This window comes from Aspergillus pseudoviridinutans (genome assembly GCF_018340605.1).
Source record: "Aspergillus pseudoviridinutans IFM 55266 DNA, scaffold_4, whole genome shotgun sequence".
Lineage (NCBI taxonomy): Eukaryota > Fungi > Ascomycota > Eurotiomycetes > Eurotiales > Aspergillaceae > Aspergillus > Aspergillus pseudoviridinutans.
The window spans coordinates 4564734-4583199 of record NW_025091284.1 but is presented as its reverse complement, the minus strand read 5'-3'; the positions used below and the strand labels follow the sequence as shown (position 1 = coordinate 4583199).

Genomic DNA, 18466 nt, shown 5'->3' with positions numbered 1-18466 from the left:
GCACCTTGACATATTACCCAAGTTCCTATCTCATTTGAAGTTAGATCACCATGGCTCTTCAAACAACTCCCACGACGGTTGGCAATATGTACGACCAATTCACCGACTTGTTGACCGACATGATGGGAGGCTATATCCACGTTGGTTATTGGCATGACAACAACAAGGAAGAGAGCATAGAGGTGGCCACCGACCGACTGACTTTCGAGGTGGGAAACAGGGTTTCTCCCAGCCCAGCCCAGCGCATTCTTGACGTTGGCTGCGGTACGGGAAAGGCCACTGTGCAAATCGCCAAGGCCTATGATGTCCAAGTCACTGGAATTAGTGTCAGCAACCACCAGATTGAGCTGGCCCAGGCTCGTAGCACACACGGTGCGCAAGTTCTGTTTCAGCTTGCCAACGCCATGGAACTGTCTTTTCCAGATGCCTCCTACGACGGCGCCTATGCCATCGAATCTCTGTGTCACATGCATGACAGAGGCGCTGCCATTGCCCAAATCGCGCGAGTGCTTCGTCCTGGCAGCCGATTCGTTGTGGCGGACATACTTCTCGATTCTTGCTGTCCCAATCCCCAAGGATTAACATGCTTTCAAGAAACATTCCAGGTCCCGGACCTCCCTTCCGCCGACGACCTGCAAGATCTTCTACGTCAGGCTGGTTTTAAGGTCATTGAGTTCACCGATATACGAGAAAATGTCCTGCCAGTGGCCAAGTTCTACGTCCAAAAGGGTCTCGCTGTTGGTGGTGAAGTTGGCAAAAAACTGATTGAAATGGGATCTAGCTTCGAGCAAGTCAAAGGCCTGGGATACGCTCTGATTACCGCGGAGCGCCTCTAGCGAGTTTTTAGCAAATCGCGATCTGTTATCACGTTCGGAGTCGGGTAATGGGAGCTCTGACTAGTCATCGCACCGCTTGCTAGATTATGTCATGTAGTTTGCGTGCCAACAACGAAGTAAGAAAGACCGAAAAGCCCGAGCCATCCGCTGACAAAATATGTGTCTGACCTTTCTCCCGCATGCGAATACCTATGCACACGTCTGCGTCACACATCTTGCTATATTCAGACGTCTTTTTCATCACGTTTTTACGACGGTACTGTACTGTCGTTGACAGATCAATTTTCTTTAAAAGGGATTATTGGATCGGGCTCTTCCAAAGCAGCCATTGGAAGGTGATGTCTTGCTCTTTGAGGTTTCTTGAACGAACAGCACTTGTCAGATGGTGGGGGGGAAGTGGGTGGTGCTTATAAAGACTGGTTGAAAGGAGAAGTGCAATGAATACAAGTCCTAGGATCCAATTGCGAAACACTAGATAAGTGAACCTTCGTCACGGAAAGAAAGACATGATTTTACTTCCCAAAAAGAAACCGTGGTCTTGTCTTGATTCACGTTATGAGGATCCTTGACACCAAGTCTCTTGCTGAAATTTCCAGAATATTGAATGTGGCTTCCTTACCATATACTCATACATGAGGTCCGTGGATCTTGAATATCCTGATGTGCCGCGTAAAGTTAGGCTTCCGTAGTAGATATACGGCAGAGGCCCACGGAAAACTCTATTGTTCCGTAAGGACTCGTGACGTGAGATAAAAATTTCAAGATAGTATTTGACAATGCACGGATCCAAATTATGGAAGAAATAGTAAGAACACTCGGGATATATGGCAGAGCGACATGTCATCTCATACCGTACGTGATAGATTCAATTTAATGTCGTTTGCGTTAAGGAAGGAACAGCCGATATGATTTAACTACCAGATGTTAAAAATCTGATAAAGAACAGAATTGTAAATTATATCACAAGGGTACTATTTAAGAGCACCCACCTTCATAGTTAAAATGAACTGCTGGGCTTAGAGCTCTAGCAGCATTCAGTAGAAAGTCCTTATTACTTCACCCTAAGGCTACATCTAGATCCTCTCTACCTATCGGATCGAGTAAATACAGTCGATGGGGTCAAAATGAGCAGATGATGTCCTATGTGTCTCAAAGTTGAAGAGGTAAGGAAACAATGTGCTATATCAAGACATCTTAAAATAGACAAACTCTCCCGCGCAAAACAGTCCTTCATTGCCAATATGGTATGTAAATAGCCTGCTTGTAACAGTGGTTGTGTATGAGTATGGAACCACTAATCGCAAAACCGTCGCTATAGCCAACGACAGTCTTTACACGTCTCTGGTAATGCTTACACTAAAAACTTGTTCTCTTATTAAATGCTAGTACAAGCTAGAAACCGACTCAACAACGGGTATGTCGTTCTTCACATGACGAGCGTCTAGCATACAGTGCAAGGCTTGTTCTGCAGCGCCTCGGCAGCAGCATAGACAGCCGGCTTCGCCTCGAGCGTCGCATTGTATAGACAGGCGCCGCCTTGTCCCGTAAAAAAACCGGGAATCCATGAGTAGGCATCATCAAAGTCCCAGACCACAACGCCGACACAGCGCGGTCCGGCTTGCTTGCAACTGGCGACACTAGCATAGTAGTCCGCGGCCTGCTGCTTTTGGGCCTCGGCGGTGTAGAATGGGGCCTGAGAGAAACGGATGTCCAGTTCGGTGATGACGACATCAAGATCGGCGTCGATGTAAGCCTTCTTGGTGGCGAGCTGGTCGGCCTGCGAAGGAGTCTCGCCGACGATGAAATGGGACTCGAGACCGACTCCGTCAATGCGAATGCCGCGCTTCCGTAACTCGGCGACTAACTTCAGAACAGCATTCGCCTTGGGGCCGGGGTTCTCAATGCCATAGTCATTATAGTAAAGCTTGACTTGGTTGGCGTGAATCTGAGCGAGGGCTTCCTGAGCGTACTGGAAGGCAAGGTAGAAGTATTCCTCTCCAATTGTGTCGTACCACACACTGGAGGAGAAAGTACCATCCCCATTGATAGCTTCATTGACGACGTCCCACGAGTAGCAGCGCTTGCCAAAGTGCTGGACAGTCTTGAAGATGTGGTTCTTCATCACTGCTTTGAGCTCCGTGGCAGTCCAATTCCTAGAGGTGACCCAGTTGGACACTTGGCTGGCCCAGACGAGGTTATGGCACCGGACGCTGTGACCATAACGATCGGCCAAGTCCATGAAGTAGTCGCCCTGGGTGAAGTTGAAGACATTCAGCTCGGGCTCGGTGTACATGAACTACGTAGAGAAAATCCTCCTGTCAGCGCCAATACCGAATAAAGAGTACCATTCACCCTTGCTTACCTTCAATGCGTTTGCCGGAGTCATTTCGCCGAACTGCTCTTGTAGGACATTCAGATAAGGTTTGTCGGTTGTCTCTGAGGTTCCAGGAATATCGGCTGCAGTGCCGAACCATAGCAGTCCATTACGCCGAGCAATCTTATCGAGATTAACGCTATTCTTGTTGCTCGAAGGTGCTGCCGTAGCCAGGCCAGCGAGGAGAGTGGTAGCGGCAAGGGAGAAACGCATCGCGAGTCACAAAACAAGGATTATTCTTTTGAGTTTGGTAACAGAGTCACCAGAATGAATAGTCTGGGACTGCACAGCGCTTTATATACGCTTGGAAAGGAAAGGGGAGCGGCAATTGGGTTGTAAATGAAGCCACTGCGTCCTGCAGTTGACCCGACTGGAATTCCCGGCTCTAGATTGGGCTATTCATCCCCGCAGGAACAACCGAGATGACCTTGTCTGGATGCAGGCAATTTCTCTGGGGTAGCTTGGGGAAATTTAGGCTATTATGCCTGGTATAGCCAATAATACCTTAGTGTACATCGCGTAAAGACCAGCCCGTGAGGAGAGGTTCGACAGAGCCGATTGTCCGAGGATTTCATCGCTTCTGATAGTGTCAAAAATTTGCCGTCGGCACTTGCCAACAATATGTGGCTTTTCTGTAGCCATCTCAGAAATCCCCTGAGCGTTGGCAAACGGAGAATTCAGCCGGCTGATTCATGCTAAATATATAGCAGCCGTTTGTTATTTGTGGGGTAGGATATCAAAATACTCCGTACAAAGCTCGCAATGCGAGAGACCCCATCAATTTGTGGATAGGAGAAGACGGATGTAAACCACAATGTATTCCTAGATCTAGAGTTTCGGAGCATCAGCATCCTTCTTGTGGTTTTCAGGGGTTTGTTACCCCTAAACCTGCGATGTTTTGTGTTCTTGCAGAAGCGGGCCTCAACACCTCAGGCACACAGTCCCACGTGGTGCTGGGACTGTCAGGAACTCCACCAATGAAAGTGAACATGTCACATGCCCAGTCGCTTCCCGGCCCTTTCCCGCTCTGACCCATCGTGTTTCCCCACATCCTCTTCGCTCCCTTTGGTCCCCTGCCTGCACCCTTCCTCGGCTCCAGAGATACACTTTGATGAACTTGTTGTCAGAATCCATTGCCTCATATCTAATAGCAATATCCCGCAATCATCAGGATGCCGGCTACGGACGCTCTCCGTACGTGGATTTTGCCTCAATTGATGTACTGAATGTTTGCTAACTGTCGATTAACTTACTTAGAGCCCCCACTTATCCCAGCCGAGCGGGCCATCGTCAAAAGCTACGGTGGCTGGACCCAATTCATGATAAGTTTCGGATTGAAGCCGTACGAGCTTGACGATATTGATGAAGCGAAGTCTATTGTTTCGTCCCTTGCTGCCGAGGATTAAGGAGTCGCTGCAAACGGCTTTCCTCTCTTCAAGGACTTCAGGTCCGTTCCTTGCTTACTTCCTGTCCCAACTGCGTCGTTGATGATGGGCAAGACCAATCATTCCAATCCTGAAGGCAAATGCCAGTTGCTTCGTTGTCTTCGCTTAGATAAGCCTCAGATGCCTGTGGAAGTGACCGGCTGCGCCGATTTGAAAGGTGGATGGCTATCAACATGTGCAAAAAGAAAACAAAAGGATATTAAAGCCATTATCAGGATCTCCAACGCCTGTCGTCCTTCCTGGACCTTAGAATCTTCCACGAGGATCCAATAAGCAATGTGCCTTTGTTTCGCTTAACTCTAAAGTCATGCTTCCTCAGTACTCAGCCGAATCAACCAACTCCCTTTAAAGTTCATCAACAACGAATATGACCCGCCATTCGAGAATCCTCTCCAGCTAATTCCTCTGGCGCCGCCGACGGCACGAGTAGCGTCTGTGGGCTTTTCACCTTGATGTGCTGGCTGACCCACCCTTTTTGTCTTTGGATGCCCTTCTGGGCAAATTTGACTGCATCGATGAAATCACAATCCCAGAGTGCCTGACTTACAGGAGATAGAGCTGTCAGATGTCCTTCGATATAGGTCAGAAACAAATCAAGGGACTGCAGCGCTGCCAGTGCCTCGTATGAATCGTTGGTTTCACCAATCGCAGGGAAGATGCTGTCTCGCAGGCGCTCGGCCACCCGGCGACCGTATTGTTGGCTCTCGTGGTACCGCTCGACAATGGGCTTGAATTGGTCCAAAACCTCACAGGTGATGCGTCTCATCACCTGGAGACCGCCTTGGATCTCCATATCATGTACCAAACGAGGGATTATGTCCACGTATATGTCGCGCAGCATCTCCAATGCCTGATCAGTCGCTCCCAGCCACAGCTCCAGCCGACGGATGAGCTTCTTGTCCTTGCCAATGTCTCCTGCACTGTTTTCCGCGTCTGGCTTCTTCTGCTGGACACTCCGAAGGGCCATCGTTTGCCGTTCTTCTTCCTTTTGGACGCATTTTTCAATGCGGACGGCGCCGGACTTGAACATCGGCTGTTTGGAAACTGGGTCCCATTGCTCTGCATTCGTTAGCATGCGGAATTCCAGTCAGACAGCCTTCTCGACATTGTACCTACCAATGGTAAGCTCATTAGCAGCCCGTGCTCTCCCGTCTGTAGCGTCCCAATATCCAAAGTGAAACGGAATGAAAACATGTCCTTCGTTGATCCCACCGATTCTTACAGGGAGCTCAACACCCCCTCGTCGTGATCTCACGATCACCATCTCCCCTTGAGTCAGATGGAGGGCTTTGGCGTCTTCCACCGAAATCTGCACAATCGGCTCCTGATCGGCTTGCTGCAAGCGCCTCGCTCTCCCGGTTTTGGTGCGCGTATGGAAATGAAAGACGTTTCGTCCGGTAGACAACAAGAGAGGATAGTTCTCATCTGGGGTTTCCAGCGATGGTCTGTAATGTGCCGACTTGAGAATGGCCCGCCCAGCAGGGTTCATCGCCTGGTATTGGGCCTTGGTGTACGGGGTACCGGTCTCCAGATCATGACCATAACTCTCACAGTAATCTGTATCAGTGAAGAATTTCCCATCGTCAAACAAGCGTTCTTTGCCATATGGATGGTCTTTAGTGCATGGCCACTGGATCCCCGATCCACCGGTCAATTTCTCGTATGTCAGTTCGCTGCAGTCGAGGGGTCGACCGAACGACATCTTCCTCCACTCATCAAACACTTCTTTGGGCGAGGTAAAGGGAATCAATGGCTCCCCATACTTGTTCTTGAACTCCATGCGCTTCGCATAGTCAAGCCAGATGTCAAGGTCCGCCCGGGCCTCACCCGGGGGCTCAACAGCCTTCATTGATAAATGCATGGTCCGGTCGACGTTGGTGAAACATCCCGTCTTCTCGCCCCATTGTGCCGCAGGGAGAACGACATCCGCAATGGCGGCCGTCTCGGTCATGAAGATATCTTGCACCACCAGGAACAACTCTGGTTTGGTGAGGAGATCTCTGACCCGCCAGAGATGGGGTAGGCTGACGAGGGGGTTAGTGCCAGACACCCAGAACATCTGGATGGTGCCATCCTCGATATAGTTGAGCATATTTTGAATGTGAGTGGGCTGGTTCCAGTGCGGTGTGTGCACGAGATCAATCTTCCACACGTCGGCTATCTCCTTCATATGTGTCTCGTTCTGAAAATTACGGAATCCTGGAAACTCGCCGTCACATCCAGTCTCGCGATTGTTTTGAGCCGTCGGCTGGCCGTTCATTTGAAGAATACCACTGCCTGGCTTACCAATGTGTCCCAGCAAGAGGTTGATGTTGTTGATCTGGCAGGCGGCCGCGGTGGCCTGGTTTGATTGATAGACTCCCTGTAACGCAGTGGACAGTAGACTTCCGCTGGTGCCGATGATCTCGGCGGCTCCTTTCAGCATATTGGCAGAGACGCCGGTTATTTGCTCCACATATTCCGGCGTATATTTGGCCACTGTCGTTTCCAGCTCCTGCCGCCCGACGGTATGTTCTTCCACCCACTCCTCGTTCACCCAGCCGTTCTTGAAGAGCAAATGCTGCAATCCATTTAGCAGTGCAACATTGGTTCCACCTTTTGGTGCCAGGTGAACTGTCGCATGCCTGGCCGTCTCCGAATCTCGAGGATCCACGACCACCAGCTTTGGGGGATTGGGTCCGGCCAGGCGGTCCAAAACACGAGACCACAGCACTGTCTGAGTGTTCGCCATGTTGTGTCCGACCATGAAGATGCAATTTGTGAAGTCAATATCTGTATACGAGCCCGGCTGGCCATCGCTACCAAAGGACTCGCGCATACTGGCGGCCGCCGTTGCCGTGCAGAGGCGAGTGTTACCGTCCCTTCAGTGGTCAGCTCATTTCTTGCACCAAAAAGAGCGCTTGAGACGGTCAAAGCGACCTACATGTGCAGTGTATTCAGACCGGCCTTTCCGATCATAGCAAGGACGTAGTATTCCTCCAGGAACAATTGTCCGGTGGTGTAGAAGCCAATGCCATGGTTAGTCAGACGTTTTTGAACGTCTTTCGTTTTCTGCACAATTAGGGACATGGCCTCGTCCCAGGATGCACGTTCCAGCTTTCCATTCCTACGGATCAGGGGATGTTTGAGACGGTCCGGATGGTTCATTGATTCCCAGCTGGGGACGTTAGCCGGTCGTCTGTCAGGCTCTGTTGCTGGCTTACCCATGGAGGCCTTTGGGCCCCAGTCTCCCCCTGTTGACCCGGTCGGTGATGCGCCCGCGCACACCAACAACTTTGCCATTTTTGACTCCGATATCCAAGCCACAGCCGTTGCTAGAAGGATTTTAATAAGACATCATCCTGACCACCGTAGGAGGGGTGTTTACCTGCACAGCACACAAGCGCTCTGCACCCATTTCTCCGGCTCCTCCAGCGTCCGTACATCGCATCGCGTTGGCCACTGGTGCTTATACGGTGTGCGCTGTCCATAGACATTCGCAATTGAGTCTCGTGTCTCGTATACTTTGGTCGTCATTGTGTTGTAGCCTCGGCCGACGCTATAAACGGGGCAATGTGCTTTACATGGGCCAGTAACCCACGCGACTGATAGTCAAGACTTGAAAGTGGGTTTTCCTTGTTCTGAATGCAAAATCAATCCTCCATTGTCCATTAATTACCCAAGAGTCATTTGGACCGTCTGGTCAATCCGTGGAGAAGTTGAAGATGAAGCCAGGCGCAGGGACCTCTGCTTGACCCCGCTGACGTAGAGATTCGGCATTCTCGGCCCGTCGCGCAGCATCATGGAGATATTTTTTTACCTAATAGGGGACTAGAGTTTAGGCCAAAGCTTGTTGTCCGGCAGCTGTGCACTCAGAAGGCATTGATATTGGTTCGGCAAACGAGGGGTGGACAAGACAAGAGTTTAAGGGCCTGTAGTTGCGATGACTCCAAAGTGACGCCATCCATCAACATCCGCAGTCGGCGTCTCCGCGGCACCCACGAAATGCCGCAAAACAGGTCTCGGGGAGTCAACATTCCTGTTTACGAACAGTTCGTTGGTGTCTAACGGAACAGGAATAGTACTAGCCGCATGGAAGTCGGCAATTGTCGTCGAGGTCTATCGGAGGAGTTGAGCAGACTCGTGAGCAGTAAACCTCATCCCACGATCTTACAAAAAGACATGACACCATCATAAGATATTGATATTACATTAGCTGAAACCATCGATTGAGCTGCGACACCGTCATCATGGCTATTCTTTATCCTGAGGCACTGCAGCTGATTCAGGCGGAGGCTCAGCAACATCGCGACGCATTCGTCGATGATGGGGAACATGTTAATATCAGCCAGGCACGGAATCGCATTGCTCGCGAGACCGTAACAAGTCCCATATCGACCCCAAAATTCGATACATCGGCTATGGACGGGTATGCGCTGAGCTCCTCTGCGACACAGGATGCGACCATCGAACGCCCGGTGACATTTGAGGTCAAGGGCATGATCGCCGCGGGAGATGAGCCGTTGCTGATCGCCGCTGACGAACAATCGGGGGCCCCTGTCTGCGTGGAGATTATGACAGGAGCCCCCTTCCCGACCAGCGTGAGCAGCGCTGAATTGGACTGTTGCGTGCGAAACGAGGATGTGACAGTCACCTTGGACGAAGCGTCCAACCGCCGCTATATTCGAGTCTTCAAGCCATCGAAAGCGCGGCAGAATCGAAGGTTTGCAGGGAGCGACTTTAAGAAAAATGACGTCCTTATTGATGCGGGAGAAGTGGTCCATCCAGGCCACATCCTGTCCATGGCATCGGTTGGAATCACCGAGATTGCGGTCATGCGCAAGCCTCGGGTAGCTGTCGTCTCTACTGGCTCGGAGCTAGTGCCTCCTGGGATTGATCAATCATGCATCCATCGGATCAGCGACGCGAACGGACCCTATCTAACTGCGACCTTGGAGAGTTGGGGGGCCGCAGTGGACTTTTTGGGAATCGTCCCGGATCATGCCGAAAGCCTAGAACAGGCTCTGGGTTCGATTCTCACAAAGAAGGAATATGATGTGATCATCACCTCTGGAGCTGTTTCCGCCGGACGATGCGACTTGATTCCTGTGGTGATTCGTCGATTGAATGCTCGAGTCGTGTTTCACAAGGTCGCAATGAGACCAGGCCATCCTGTACTTTTCGCCCAGATTCCTGATTCTTCGAGCAATGAAGGACATAGCCGGAGGGAAACGGCGTTCTTTGGGTTGCCCGGAAACCCCGTAGCCAGTGCTGCCTGTCTGCGCTTCTTGGTCCTTCCATACCTGAAATACGTACAGCTGCAGCAACCAGACGATCCATCGCATGCATATCTTCTCCCTCCTGACGACATGGAAACCTCAACAACCAAAGAGCATCCAGTAGTATCTACATTCCGTGGGGACATGGACGTCTTTCGACCGGCGCTGGTCCGCGGCTCGTCAGGCCATGTACAGGTAAAACTCATACAGGATCACAGCCCAGGGAAGATCAAGCCTTTTCTGCATTCAAATTGTTGGATCCATATCCACCGAGGGGTTTCCGAATTGAAAGCAGGTGAGATCGTCGACATTTACCCAAGCCACTGAGTTCTCTTGCGGACCAACTTCTTCCTCCTCTATGAACTGGCTTGTGGTGTGGCTTCCATATTCGACGCCAGCTCCAAATCGGCTGGCGTGTTGACATTGAAGATCGACTTCTCCTCGCGTGGTCGTATCGTCTTGCCACGCAGACGCTTCACCACCGCACTGGGTCCGAGAATCCCATTTTGAATGTTCTCTTTGAGTGCGCGCAGTGCCTCCGGAGACCAGATACTCAGTAAAGGCTCACAGAAGCCATCTCTATTTTCAAAACAGATGACTGGCTCAGTCCATTCGCATCTGAGTTGAGACAGCGCGGCGAGGGATATGAATGGATAGTCGCAGGCCACTACCAGCCAGTGAGCACTTTCGTCCTGGTGATGAGCAGCGAGCAGCCCGGCTGCCGGGCCAATGCCGGTGCTATCATGTTCGCTGGGTACTCCGGGACCGTCGTAGACTACATGTACCGGGAAAGTGGTAGCCCCGTGGGTGAGAATTAGTTGACGGTTTGTGACGGCGGAGATATGGCGATCGTTCTCAATGGCTTTTAATGAGTCGGGATGGCGCAATGATAGAAACACCACATCTGACTCAGGACATGCCTCGCGTAGGTTGATCAGCAGATGGACGAACAAGGGGACATCATCGACGACACGTAAGAGTTCCTTGCGAGTGCCCATTCGCGATGAGTGGCCTCCCGCCAGCAAGAGTGGTTTAAGAGTAGGCATCGAGGATATCAAAGTAGATGTAGGATTCTCCTGAATACAGATCCGGGACAGCGTGAATTGTTGGTTATCCCTGCTTTTAAAGCCAAAACCATGTGGGGAACGCTCCATCCAGTCAAAATGACGACATACATCGGACTTGAACGTGAGCTAGAGTTTTAATCCATGCAGGTCATGTCATTCAAATATATACATTTAGTCCATGTCTCCAGAATAGATATTTCGGTATGCTTCCCCCTAGTTCAAGTGCGACCGGTATTCCCTTGATCACGCTGTTCCAACACGTCGCTGTCGAACCGAGGATCCAGTTTGTTTAGGATCTTGCTCGAGTGAGGCTTGGAGGTTTCAGGGGCGGTTGCTTTGGCACCGGGGCCCCCAAAGGCAGGGGCTTGAGAGGTATCTTTTGCTTGGCTTTGATCCGAGACTTCGGACGAGTCGACGACGTTGGATGCCTGCGTAGGATCACGCTGGAAGGAAGGCGGCTGAGACATGTTGGTAGCTGTATGGCAATGTAGACGCGAGGTGAGAGTTCGACGATAAGAAGCAAGTTTAATTCGCACAACAGATTAATGGTTTGATTCCGTTCATCTTTTACATTGCAATGCCAATTTATACCTCGACACTCCGAACCTGGCGTCGGTTACATCATGTTGATGCTGCCAGCTCCGTCTCCTACTATATGATGCAACTCGTGGATTTCTCCGCGGAATCTCCGACATGGTGTCACAACATCATTTCCAGTTGAGATTTCCAGCCCTCCATATGCTGCTATACACCGTACCTTATGTTCTGGTAATTATAATAATAACTGATGTGAGTGGGTAATTTCAGGCATTGACGTCAGCCTGTTATTGTAGCATATGTTGCCTGAGGCCTCCAAGAGACGTTTTGTATCCTGCTGTCTGTTGTCTACGCAGCGAGAGTAATTTCATAAGAAGCCGATTCCGCTTCCGAAACATTTCATGGATTTATATCATTGAGGTAGGTAAGTCAGTGCAGCGCCGTGTTGGCAAGATATGTAGTAATGCCGTTCCTATCGTATTGGCCTGAATATGTTGATCAGCTATGGACCCTTTCTTGCTACACACACCGCTCTGGGCATAGACAGCGCCACTCCTTGAGATGCCTCTCGACAGCAATCTGCAATCAATTGATATATATTCCTCGCTTCCTCCAGCATCCCCTTCCGCTGCAAAGTCCCGGCAAACTCCTCCATTGTCATCAGATGTTGGTCCCCATTGGCCATGGCCAGCTCCGTGCGATCACGGAAATGATCCAGGCGGGCATCTATAAAGCCATTGTGTTCCAGGATATTGTGTAAGCTCAGAACCCAGTCATGTCTTCCATTTGAACGGACGAAATGAAGCAGCCGGTCAAACGCCGGGGTGGCTGTGTCTGCATTTGCCTGGATGGTATGGGTATCGGGATAATTGAGATCATCCCACTGTATGTACCCGCCGGGCTTCAGCATGCGGTACGCATTCTGGATAATGGGGACGGGATCACTGTGCTCTACTACCAGGATGAGGAGACGGAGGTGGACGATATCGTATTTTCCGACGAGATGTTCCGGAACGGGACTGAGGATGTCCCAGTTGTACAGGCTGACGTTGTCTGGCAGCCATTGAGCCGGTGGGCCTTTGGAGAGATCGATATCGAAGCCATGGAGGACCGCTGGTTCCGGTAATTCAGAGGCGAGATCGAGAAGCCAGATGCCTGTGCCGCAGGCGAGGTCCGCAATTCTCAGCGGCGACGAGGGTTGGGTATGTGGGATGGGGATAGAGGGGTGTAGGTTGAAAGTCAACGAGTTCTTCCAGAGGTAGAACTGGAGGTTCAGACGAGATGTGGCAGCGTAGCCCTTGTCGAGCATGTAACCATTGCCGTCGGCGAGATGGAAGCCAGAGGAGATGGTCTCCATAGTGAGACAGATGAGAGAGACAAGAGTTTGACAAGCTTCTGAGAATGGCTTGTCATAATACTATAAATGCAAAAAAAAAATAAAAGGGGACCAGAAAAAGTGCCTCCACACTAGATCCTTCGTCGTATTTCGGCTACATTAGTCCAGTTGCGCGTCTGACACGCAGATTCTCATAAATCCAGCGACGAGACACTGATTCAACGTGTCCTTTCTCACCATCGCCATGTCGTCTATTCAGGTTGGCCTTGCCGTGGGCAACGGCACTGGTCCCGAGCTGACAGCCGTCTTTGAGCGTGTTATTCAATCGCTGGCTGCCCCCTACAATGTCACCGTCACTTTCCTGCGCTCCTCACGCATCTACAATTCCTACTCTGCGCTGCTAGCTATCAACGACACCGACGCTGTGACGGAAGAAACTCTGGCAGACGCTGCCCACTATGGCCAATTCTGCAAGGAAGTCGTATCCTGCGGCGTGCGCGCGATATTCCGCACTTCGATCAGCGCGCAAGCCCTCTACCTCGTCCGCGAGCAGCTCCAAGCTATCAAAGTCGAACACTTCACTTTGAGTCCCACCTCGTCCATCCTCCTCGTCCGCGACCAGGCACAGGGATTCTACTCGGGCACCAACAGCGTCAACAGCACCAAGGATGCCGTCTCCCGCACCGCGCACTTTAGCAAAGCGGTCTTCACGCGGATTCTCTCCTACGCACTCGGCCGCGCCAATCAGCTCTGGGGACAAACCAACTCGGTCACAATGGTCTACAAGTTCCACCTCTTTGACGGGCTTTTCCACACCTGGGCAACAGAGTGGGAACGAACCTTCGGCGTCCCGATCCGGTTTGTACAGGGAGACACCATGAACCGCGACCTCCTGGCCTTCGGGGTGAGCGGCCACAGTCTGCTTATTTCAGGCAACGAGTACGCCGACATCATGCAGACCATCCTGCTTGATAGGTTTGGCTTCGGGGCGCAGGAGTCCGCATGCGCAGAGAACGTCTATCTTCACCCGGATGTGCAGGGTCTGAGCGAGTACCAGACCGCACATGGATCAGCGGATGATCTGGTAGGTAAGGGCATTGTCAATCCGACGGCAACGATCCGCGCCGCGGCCGCAATGTTGGAGGAACACGCAGGCTGTCTGGGGGCCAAAAAGAGGGCCGATTGTGTGTTGGAGGATTTGGGGGCCAGCGGCATTGGGACGCCTGATCAGGGAGGGACAGCTACGACGGAGAGGTTTGTGGAGGCTTTCCTGCAGGGATTAAATGAGCCACTAGACACGCACCACTGCAAGACCTCCCGGTGTCGGGGGAACCGAACGGCCGTGGTGGTCGTGGACTTCCAGAACGATTTTGTCACGCAGTGCAAGAACCAATCGTCCATGGCACGGGTGGCGGCGAACATCCCGCTAGTGGTGGAATGGGCCCGACGGGCTCGTATCGAGGTGATTTTCGTTCGGTTCCTGGGCGACGAGCAATTCCAGGGCCCTAGCTGGCGCTACCGAAATCAGACGCAGGGGCGGCGGCCGTGGTGCGTCCAGGGGACATGGGGCGCTGAGGTATTCGGTAGTGTTACGGTCCAAACGGGTGAACGGGTTTTTGACAAGAAAGCCAAGTTTGATCCGTTTCTGACCGGAGAGTTTGCACAGTATATCGCTGCTCGGGGATTTGAGGAGCTGGTGGTGGTGGGTTTGTACACGGATGTCTGTGTCGATGCGACGGTGCGAGGGGCATTTCAGCGGGGACTGTGGACCACACTGGTGAGAGAGTGCACGGCAGCATTGCATTTCTCGGAGGAACAGACGCTGGCTTACATGCAGCAGGTGTATGGCAGCGAGGTGGTCAAGGTAGATGATTTGCTGGCGACCGGGAAGGAGAATGGACCCGTTTCTAGCAGTAGATAGGGAATAGATAGATTCGTTTCATTATTGTTGGCTATCCAACAACAGTTGCATATCTATGTTCGTGATTGGAGCAGACGAAAGACACGAGGTTACATTTATGGCAATTGATCCCTGTCGTGGCTCGTGTGGCCGATGAGCCGGCTGTTAATCGCCGAAGCTAAATAGATGACGGTGAGACATGTCTGAGTCCGGTACAGGAACTCTTATTAACCATCAACAGACCACTTGCTCGAAGCATGGACAAGTCGAACGAAATGTCTCAGATTGACAGCTCGGTCTGGTTCCAACCTCATATCGGCCCGCGTCTTAGGCCGTGCGTTCGATATGTCTACAACCACTGGAGCGGCATCCCTGACGAAGAACTCCCCTCTCATTTACACGAAATCGTAGGTGAATGGCTTCATTCCAAGCTCTGCATTATACTAAAACGTTCGGAGCCAGCGCAACAAAGCCTGGCCTTTAGGCAAATATCCCTGCATTGGCCTCTGGATCTTCCTGCTTCCTGGTTTGGCCGCCCTTCCGCAATTCCCCGCGATCCTGGCTCGAGCCCGGAAGCTCCATTCTAGGATACTGGATCTGGGATGTGGTCTGGGGCAGGAGTTGCGCTTACTGGCCACCCATGGCATTCCCACAGACCTGATGTGGGCAGTGGATATCGAACCCGGTCTGTGGCAGTTGGGATACCAACTATTCCGTGATAGCGACCGGATGAAGGCGAGGTTCATTCAGGGCGATTTTCTGCGCATGGCAGACGAAAGCCTCGGCGAGCTTAAAGGCAACGTGGATGTAGTGATAGCGTCGCAATTTCTTCATTTGTTTAGCTGGGACGGCCAAATCAGCGCGACGAAGCGGATCGTCGCATTGTCTAAGCCGGGGACGATGCTAGTGGGATATCAACAAGGCAGGAAGACAGCACGGGAGTATATGCGGCCCTGGGGCATGATGTTCTACCATAATCTAAAGTCATTCGTCGAACTGTGGGATGTAGTGCAACAGGATACAAACACACAGTGGAGGCTAGAAGTAACTGAGGTAGATCTCAAGGAATGGGGCATGGAAGAAGAGGACGTGCAATGGATGCCGGCGGATCGCCAAGGGATCAACTTTGTTATTACTCGCATCTCATGATCATTCAAGAAGGATTATCGGTGGACTACTCAGTTTTTCGTGCCCTCAAACACCCCGAGAAACCCCTGCAGCAGTCTCACACACTCGTCGATCCGATTCAGAAACGGCGCCAAGTGACTGCACACTATCTCCTCCACAATCCAATCCTTCTGGGTAGCGGCGATCATGGCACGCTGAGCTCCCTCGGGAACAGCCTTGTCCAGAGTAGGAACAATAAATGCCAATCTTCCGGCATACGCCCGGTCTGCCCAAGCGGGAGCAGGTTGCGGGGAGTTGAACGCCAACGTGGAATGAGGCCGGATGTATCCCGCGAGATTTTGCGCCACGTCCTCGTCAACATCGGCGGCAAAGTTGCCAGCAGGGTCGTCGGGGATGTTCACTTTCTCGTACGGCTACTGAACGTTAGTCGTCTGTTCAGATTCACCCACGCCGTAGGAAAGAGTGGTGCTACCTTGTCCAACAAAATCCACGGGGGGAGATCCCCTCCCTGCAATCCTGCACAACTTAATCCTTCCGGAACCAAAAAAGCAGCAATGAACACCATTCCTACGATGCCACCAGACTTGCCTTGTTGCGCTCGTTCTGTTTGGGCAAGTCCCTTTGCGGCCGCGGCTCCAGGCATTCCTGCATAGGAATGCATGACTAGAAGGACATCGCGGCCCTCGTCTTCCACTAGCGGACGAATGACGCTGGCGATGGCATCAGAATCGGCTTTGCAGTCTGCGCTCGTGGGATCCGCGGGGTCCAGAGATGGATATCCAGCATAGCGAACAGGATACCCGACTGCGTTGAGAGCTTCGAGGAAAGGTTGATAAAAGGCTGGAGTGATCCATGCGCCCGGGACGAAGACGATAGTGGCCATTGTATTACGGTGTAGTCAATCAATTGTGGATGATAGACACAGTCTCATGACGTCTGAGGTGAATCAGGCTCTTAATATATAGATTTGAACTGGGCAATTGAACGGGAAAACGCACGTCGAACGCCACCTCATTTCCCCTTTCAGGGATTCTGATCCTTCCCATGCTTAGCTCGAGATCATCCTGGTCTGCCCCTCCTCGTCCTTCGGCGACCGCTTCCGGTGAGAAGCCCAATTAATTCGCCTACTGGTCCCTGGGAACCAGGCCGACCGCCAAACTAATTTCCTACAAAGATCTGACCTGTAACTTGTTTTCTTGAGAGCTTGTCCACCTTGCGTATATCACAGGTGCTGCTTCTCTCGCAGTATGGACTTCACTCCCCCACCCGGGTTGGATCTCTCAGAATCCAAACGTGCCAATCTATATGCGGCATATTCGTCCACGTATGGACTGGGTGTGGTGGCAGTGCTGCTGCGGTTGCTGTGTCGGACCCGAGTGTCCAAGKTGGGACTGTGGTGGGATGATTACTTGATTTGCATTGCTTTGGTGAGTATCACAGCTGGTGATGGTGAGGATGATATTCTGACTAGGTTAATACAGGCCATGGTAACCGGAGAATACGTCGATATGATCATCTGGGTGCATCGAGGGGTGGGAACACACATCTATCCTCTTGGGATGACCGGCTTCTCGAACTTTTTCATCAACCTCTTCGTCTGCGAAATCTTCTATACACTGTCCATCTGTATGACCAAATATTCCATCTTGATGTTCTACTGGCGTATTTTCGGCACCACCAATATCCGTATCCCAATATACGTCATATTTTTTCTGGTAACCGGTTGGGGGTTGGGAGTCGTACGTCGGATCACATCCCGAGCGTGGCTTTCTCTAACAGAGCGAGGCAGATCTTCACCACAATCTTCCAGTGTCTCCCCGTCCGTGGCTTCTGGGATAAATCCTTAGATCCACACTGTGGTGTGAACGTCAACCAATTCTTCATCGGCAACGCAGTCCCCAACATCATCACTGACTGGGCATTGCTGCTCCTCCCAATGCCATACATCTGGCGACTCCAGAGGAACACCACCCAGAAAATAGCCATCAGCAGTGTCTTCGTGCTCGGAGGGTTGTAGGTCTCACTCCTCGCCTAGGTTCAATCTCCCAGCTGACCATGCAGTATTTGCATCATTTCCATCGTAAGATTAGTGATCATGCTCGACTCATATAGAGTCCCCTCGATCGATGTAACTTGGGTATTTATCGGTCCCTCGACATGGACGGCGGTGGAGACCAATATTGGAATTGTGTCTGGTGAGTCGATCTGTCCGTTCGGAAGAACGCGCAGCTAACCGTAAAGCGTGTCTGCCGTCTCTTCGTCCTCTGCTTCGTCTGCTCGATCGTGACCACGAGACGCAGGACAATTCCAGTCCACCTAAACAAAGTGCTCACTCATATGGGTCGTTGAGTTCGACCGGGAAGCGCAGTAAACGTAGTAAGATGCGGAATGAATCTGAGGTGCATTTGTCGACAATTGATGTTACGACGACGGTGGACATTGAGGAAACATATCGGTATTAGTTTGCTAGAGATGTCTATATCCTTGAAAGTTATTGATCAATATGTATTATAGCTTTGTGCCCGATGGGCCTCTGTGGTCGTCTCTGCGGAGTCCTATCCCAGACAGTCGAGATGATGCAATAG

The 18466-nt window shown here is 51.6% G+C and overlaps 11 protein-coding genes across 11 annotated transcripts; 6 read left to right on the top strand and 5 right to left on the bottom strand.

Annotated features, from left to right (window-relative positions):
- Window positions 1-50: 50 nt before the first annotated feature.
- Asppvi_007035 (class I SAM-dependent methyltransferase) lies at window positions 51-836 on the top strand (the record flags this gene model as incomplete). The annotated part of the gene is made up of 1 exon (XM_043302929.1): window positions 51-836. One exon carries the CDS (start codon window positions 51-53, stop codon window positions 834-836), a length of 786 nt encoding a protein of 261 aa, XP_043158864.1.
- Window positions 837-2277: 1441 nt separating this feature from the next.
- Window positions 2278-3423, bottom strand: Asppvi_007034 (endo-1,4-beta-xylanase; the record flags this gene model as incomplete). The annotated part of the gene is made up of 2 exons (XM_043302928.1): window positions 2278-3132; window positions 3199-3423. 2 exons carry the CDS (start codon window positions 3421-3423, stop codon window positions 2278-2280), a joined length of 1080 nt encoding a protein of 359 aa, XP_043158863.1.
- Window positions 3424-4382: 959 nt separating this feature from the next.
- On the top strand, window positions 4383-4616 carry Asppvi_007033 (uncharacterized protein; the record flags this gene model as incomplete). Its single annotated transcript, XM_043302927.1, has 2 exons — window positions 4383-4404; window positions 4468-4616. 2 exons carry the CDS (start codon window positions 4383-4385, stop codon window positions 4614-4616), a joined length of 171 nt encoding a protein of 56 aa, XP_043158862.1.
- Window positions 4617-5010: 394 nt separating this feature from the next.
- Asppvi_007032 (molybdopterin oxidoreductase family protein) lies at window positions 5011-8171 on the bottom strand (the record flags this gene model as incomplete). The annotated part of the gene is made up of 5 exons (XM_043302926.1): window positions 5011-5714; window positions 5772-7516; window positions 7579-7812; window positions 7859-7969; window positions 8023-8171. The coding sequence occupies 5 exons, from the start codon at window positions 8169-8171 to the stop codon at window positions 5011-5013; spliced, it is 2943 nt and encodes a 980-aa protein (XP_043158861.1).
- Window positions 8172-8884: 713 nt separating this feature from the next.
- Window positions 8885-10240, top strand: Asppvi_007031 (molybdopterin molybdotransferase MoeA; the record flags this gene model as incomplete). The annotated part of the gene is made up of 1 exon (XM_043302925.1): window positions 8885-10240. The coding sequence occupies one exon, from the start codon at window positions 8885-8887 to the stop codon at window positions 10238-10240; it is 1356 nt and encodes a 451-aa protein (XP_043158860.1).
- Window positions 10241-10269: 29 nt separating this feature from the next.
- On the bottom strand, window positions 10270-11447 carry Asppvi_007030 (molybdenum cofactor guanylyltransferase; the record flags this gene model as incomplete). The annotated part of the gene is made up of 2 exons (XM_043302924.1): window positions 10270-11029; window positions 11239-11447. The coding sequence occupies 2 exons, from the start codon at window positions 11445-11447 to the stop codon at window positions 10270-10272; spliced, it is 969 nt and encodes a 322-aa protein (XP_043158859.1).
- A 572-nt stretch (window positions 11448-12019) lies between these two features.
- Asppvi_007029 (uncharacterized protein) lies at window positions 12020-12874 on the bottom strand (the record flags this gene model as incomplete). Its single annotated transcript, XM_043302923.1, has 1 exon — window positions 12020-12874. One exon carries the CDS (start codon window positions 12872-12874, stop codon window positions 12020-12022), a length of 855 nt encoding a protein of 284 aa, XP_043158858.1.
- A 223-nt stretch (window positions 12875-13097) lies between these two features.
- Window positions 13098-14774, top strand: Asppvi_007028 (isochorismatase family hydrolase; the record flags this gene model as incomplete). Its single annotated transcript, XM_043302922.1, has 1 exon — window positions 13098-14774. One exon carries the CDS (start codon window positions 13098-13100, stop codon window positions 14772-14774), a length of 1677 nt encoding a protein of 558 aa, XP_043158857.1.
- A 236-nt stretch (window positions 14775-15010) lies between these two features.
- On the top strand, window positions 15011-15902 carry Asppvi_007027 (class I SAM-dependent methyltransferase; the record flags this gene model as incomplete). Its single annotated transcript, XM_043302921.1, has 2 exons — window positions 15011-15160; window positions 15216-15902. The coding sequence occupies 2 exons, from the start codon at window positions 15011-15013 to the stop codon at window positions 15900-15902; spliced, it is 837 nt and encodes a 278-aa protein (XP_043158856.1).
- Window positions 15903-15931: 29 nt separating this feature from the next.
- Asppvi_007026 (alpha/beta hydrolase) lies at window positions 15932-16764 on the bottom strand (the record flags this gene model as incomplete). The annotated part of the gene is made up of 2 exons (XM_043302920.1): window positions 15932-16294; window positions 16354-16764. The coding sequence occupies 2 exons, from the start codon at window positions 16762-16764 to the stop codon at window positions 15932-15934; spliced, it is 774 nt and encodes a 257-aa protein (XP_043158855.1).
- A 364-nt stretch (window positions 16765-17128) lies between these two features.
- Window positions 17129-18343, top strand: Asppvi_007025 (putative integral membrane protein; the record flags this gene model as incomplete). The annotated part of the gene is made up of 5 exons (XM_043302919.1): window positions 17129-17308; window positions 17363-17620; window positions 17671-17894; window positions 17943-18076; window positions 18123-18343. The coding sequence occupies 5 exons, from the start codon at window positions 17129-17131 to the stop codon at window positions 18341-18343; spliced, it is 1017 nt and encodes a 338-aa protein (XP_043158854.1).
- Window positions 18344-18466: the final 123 nt, after the last annotated feature.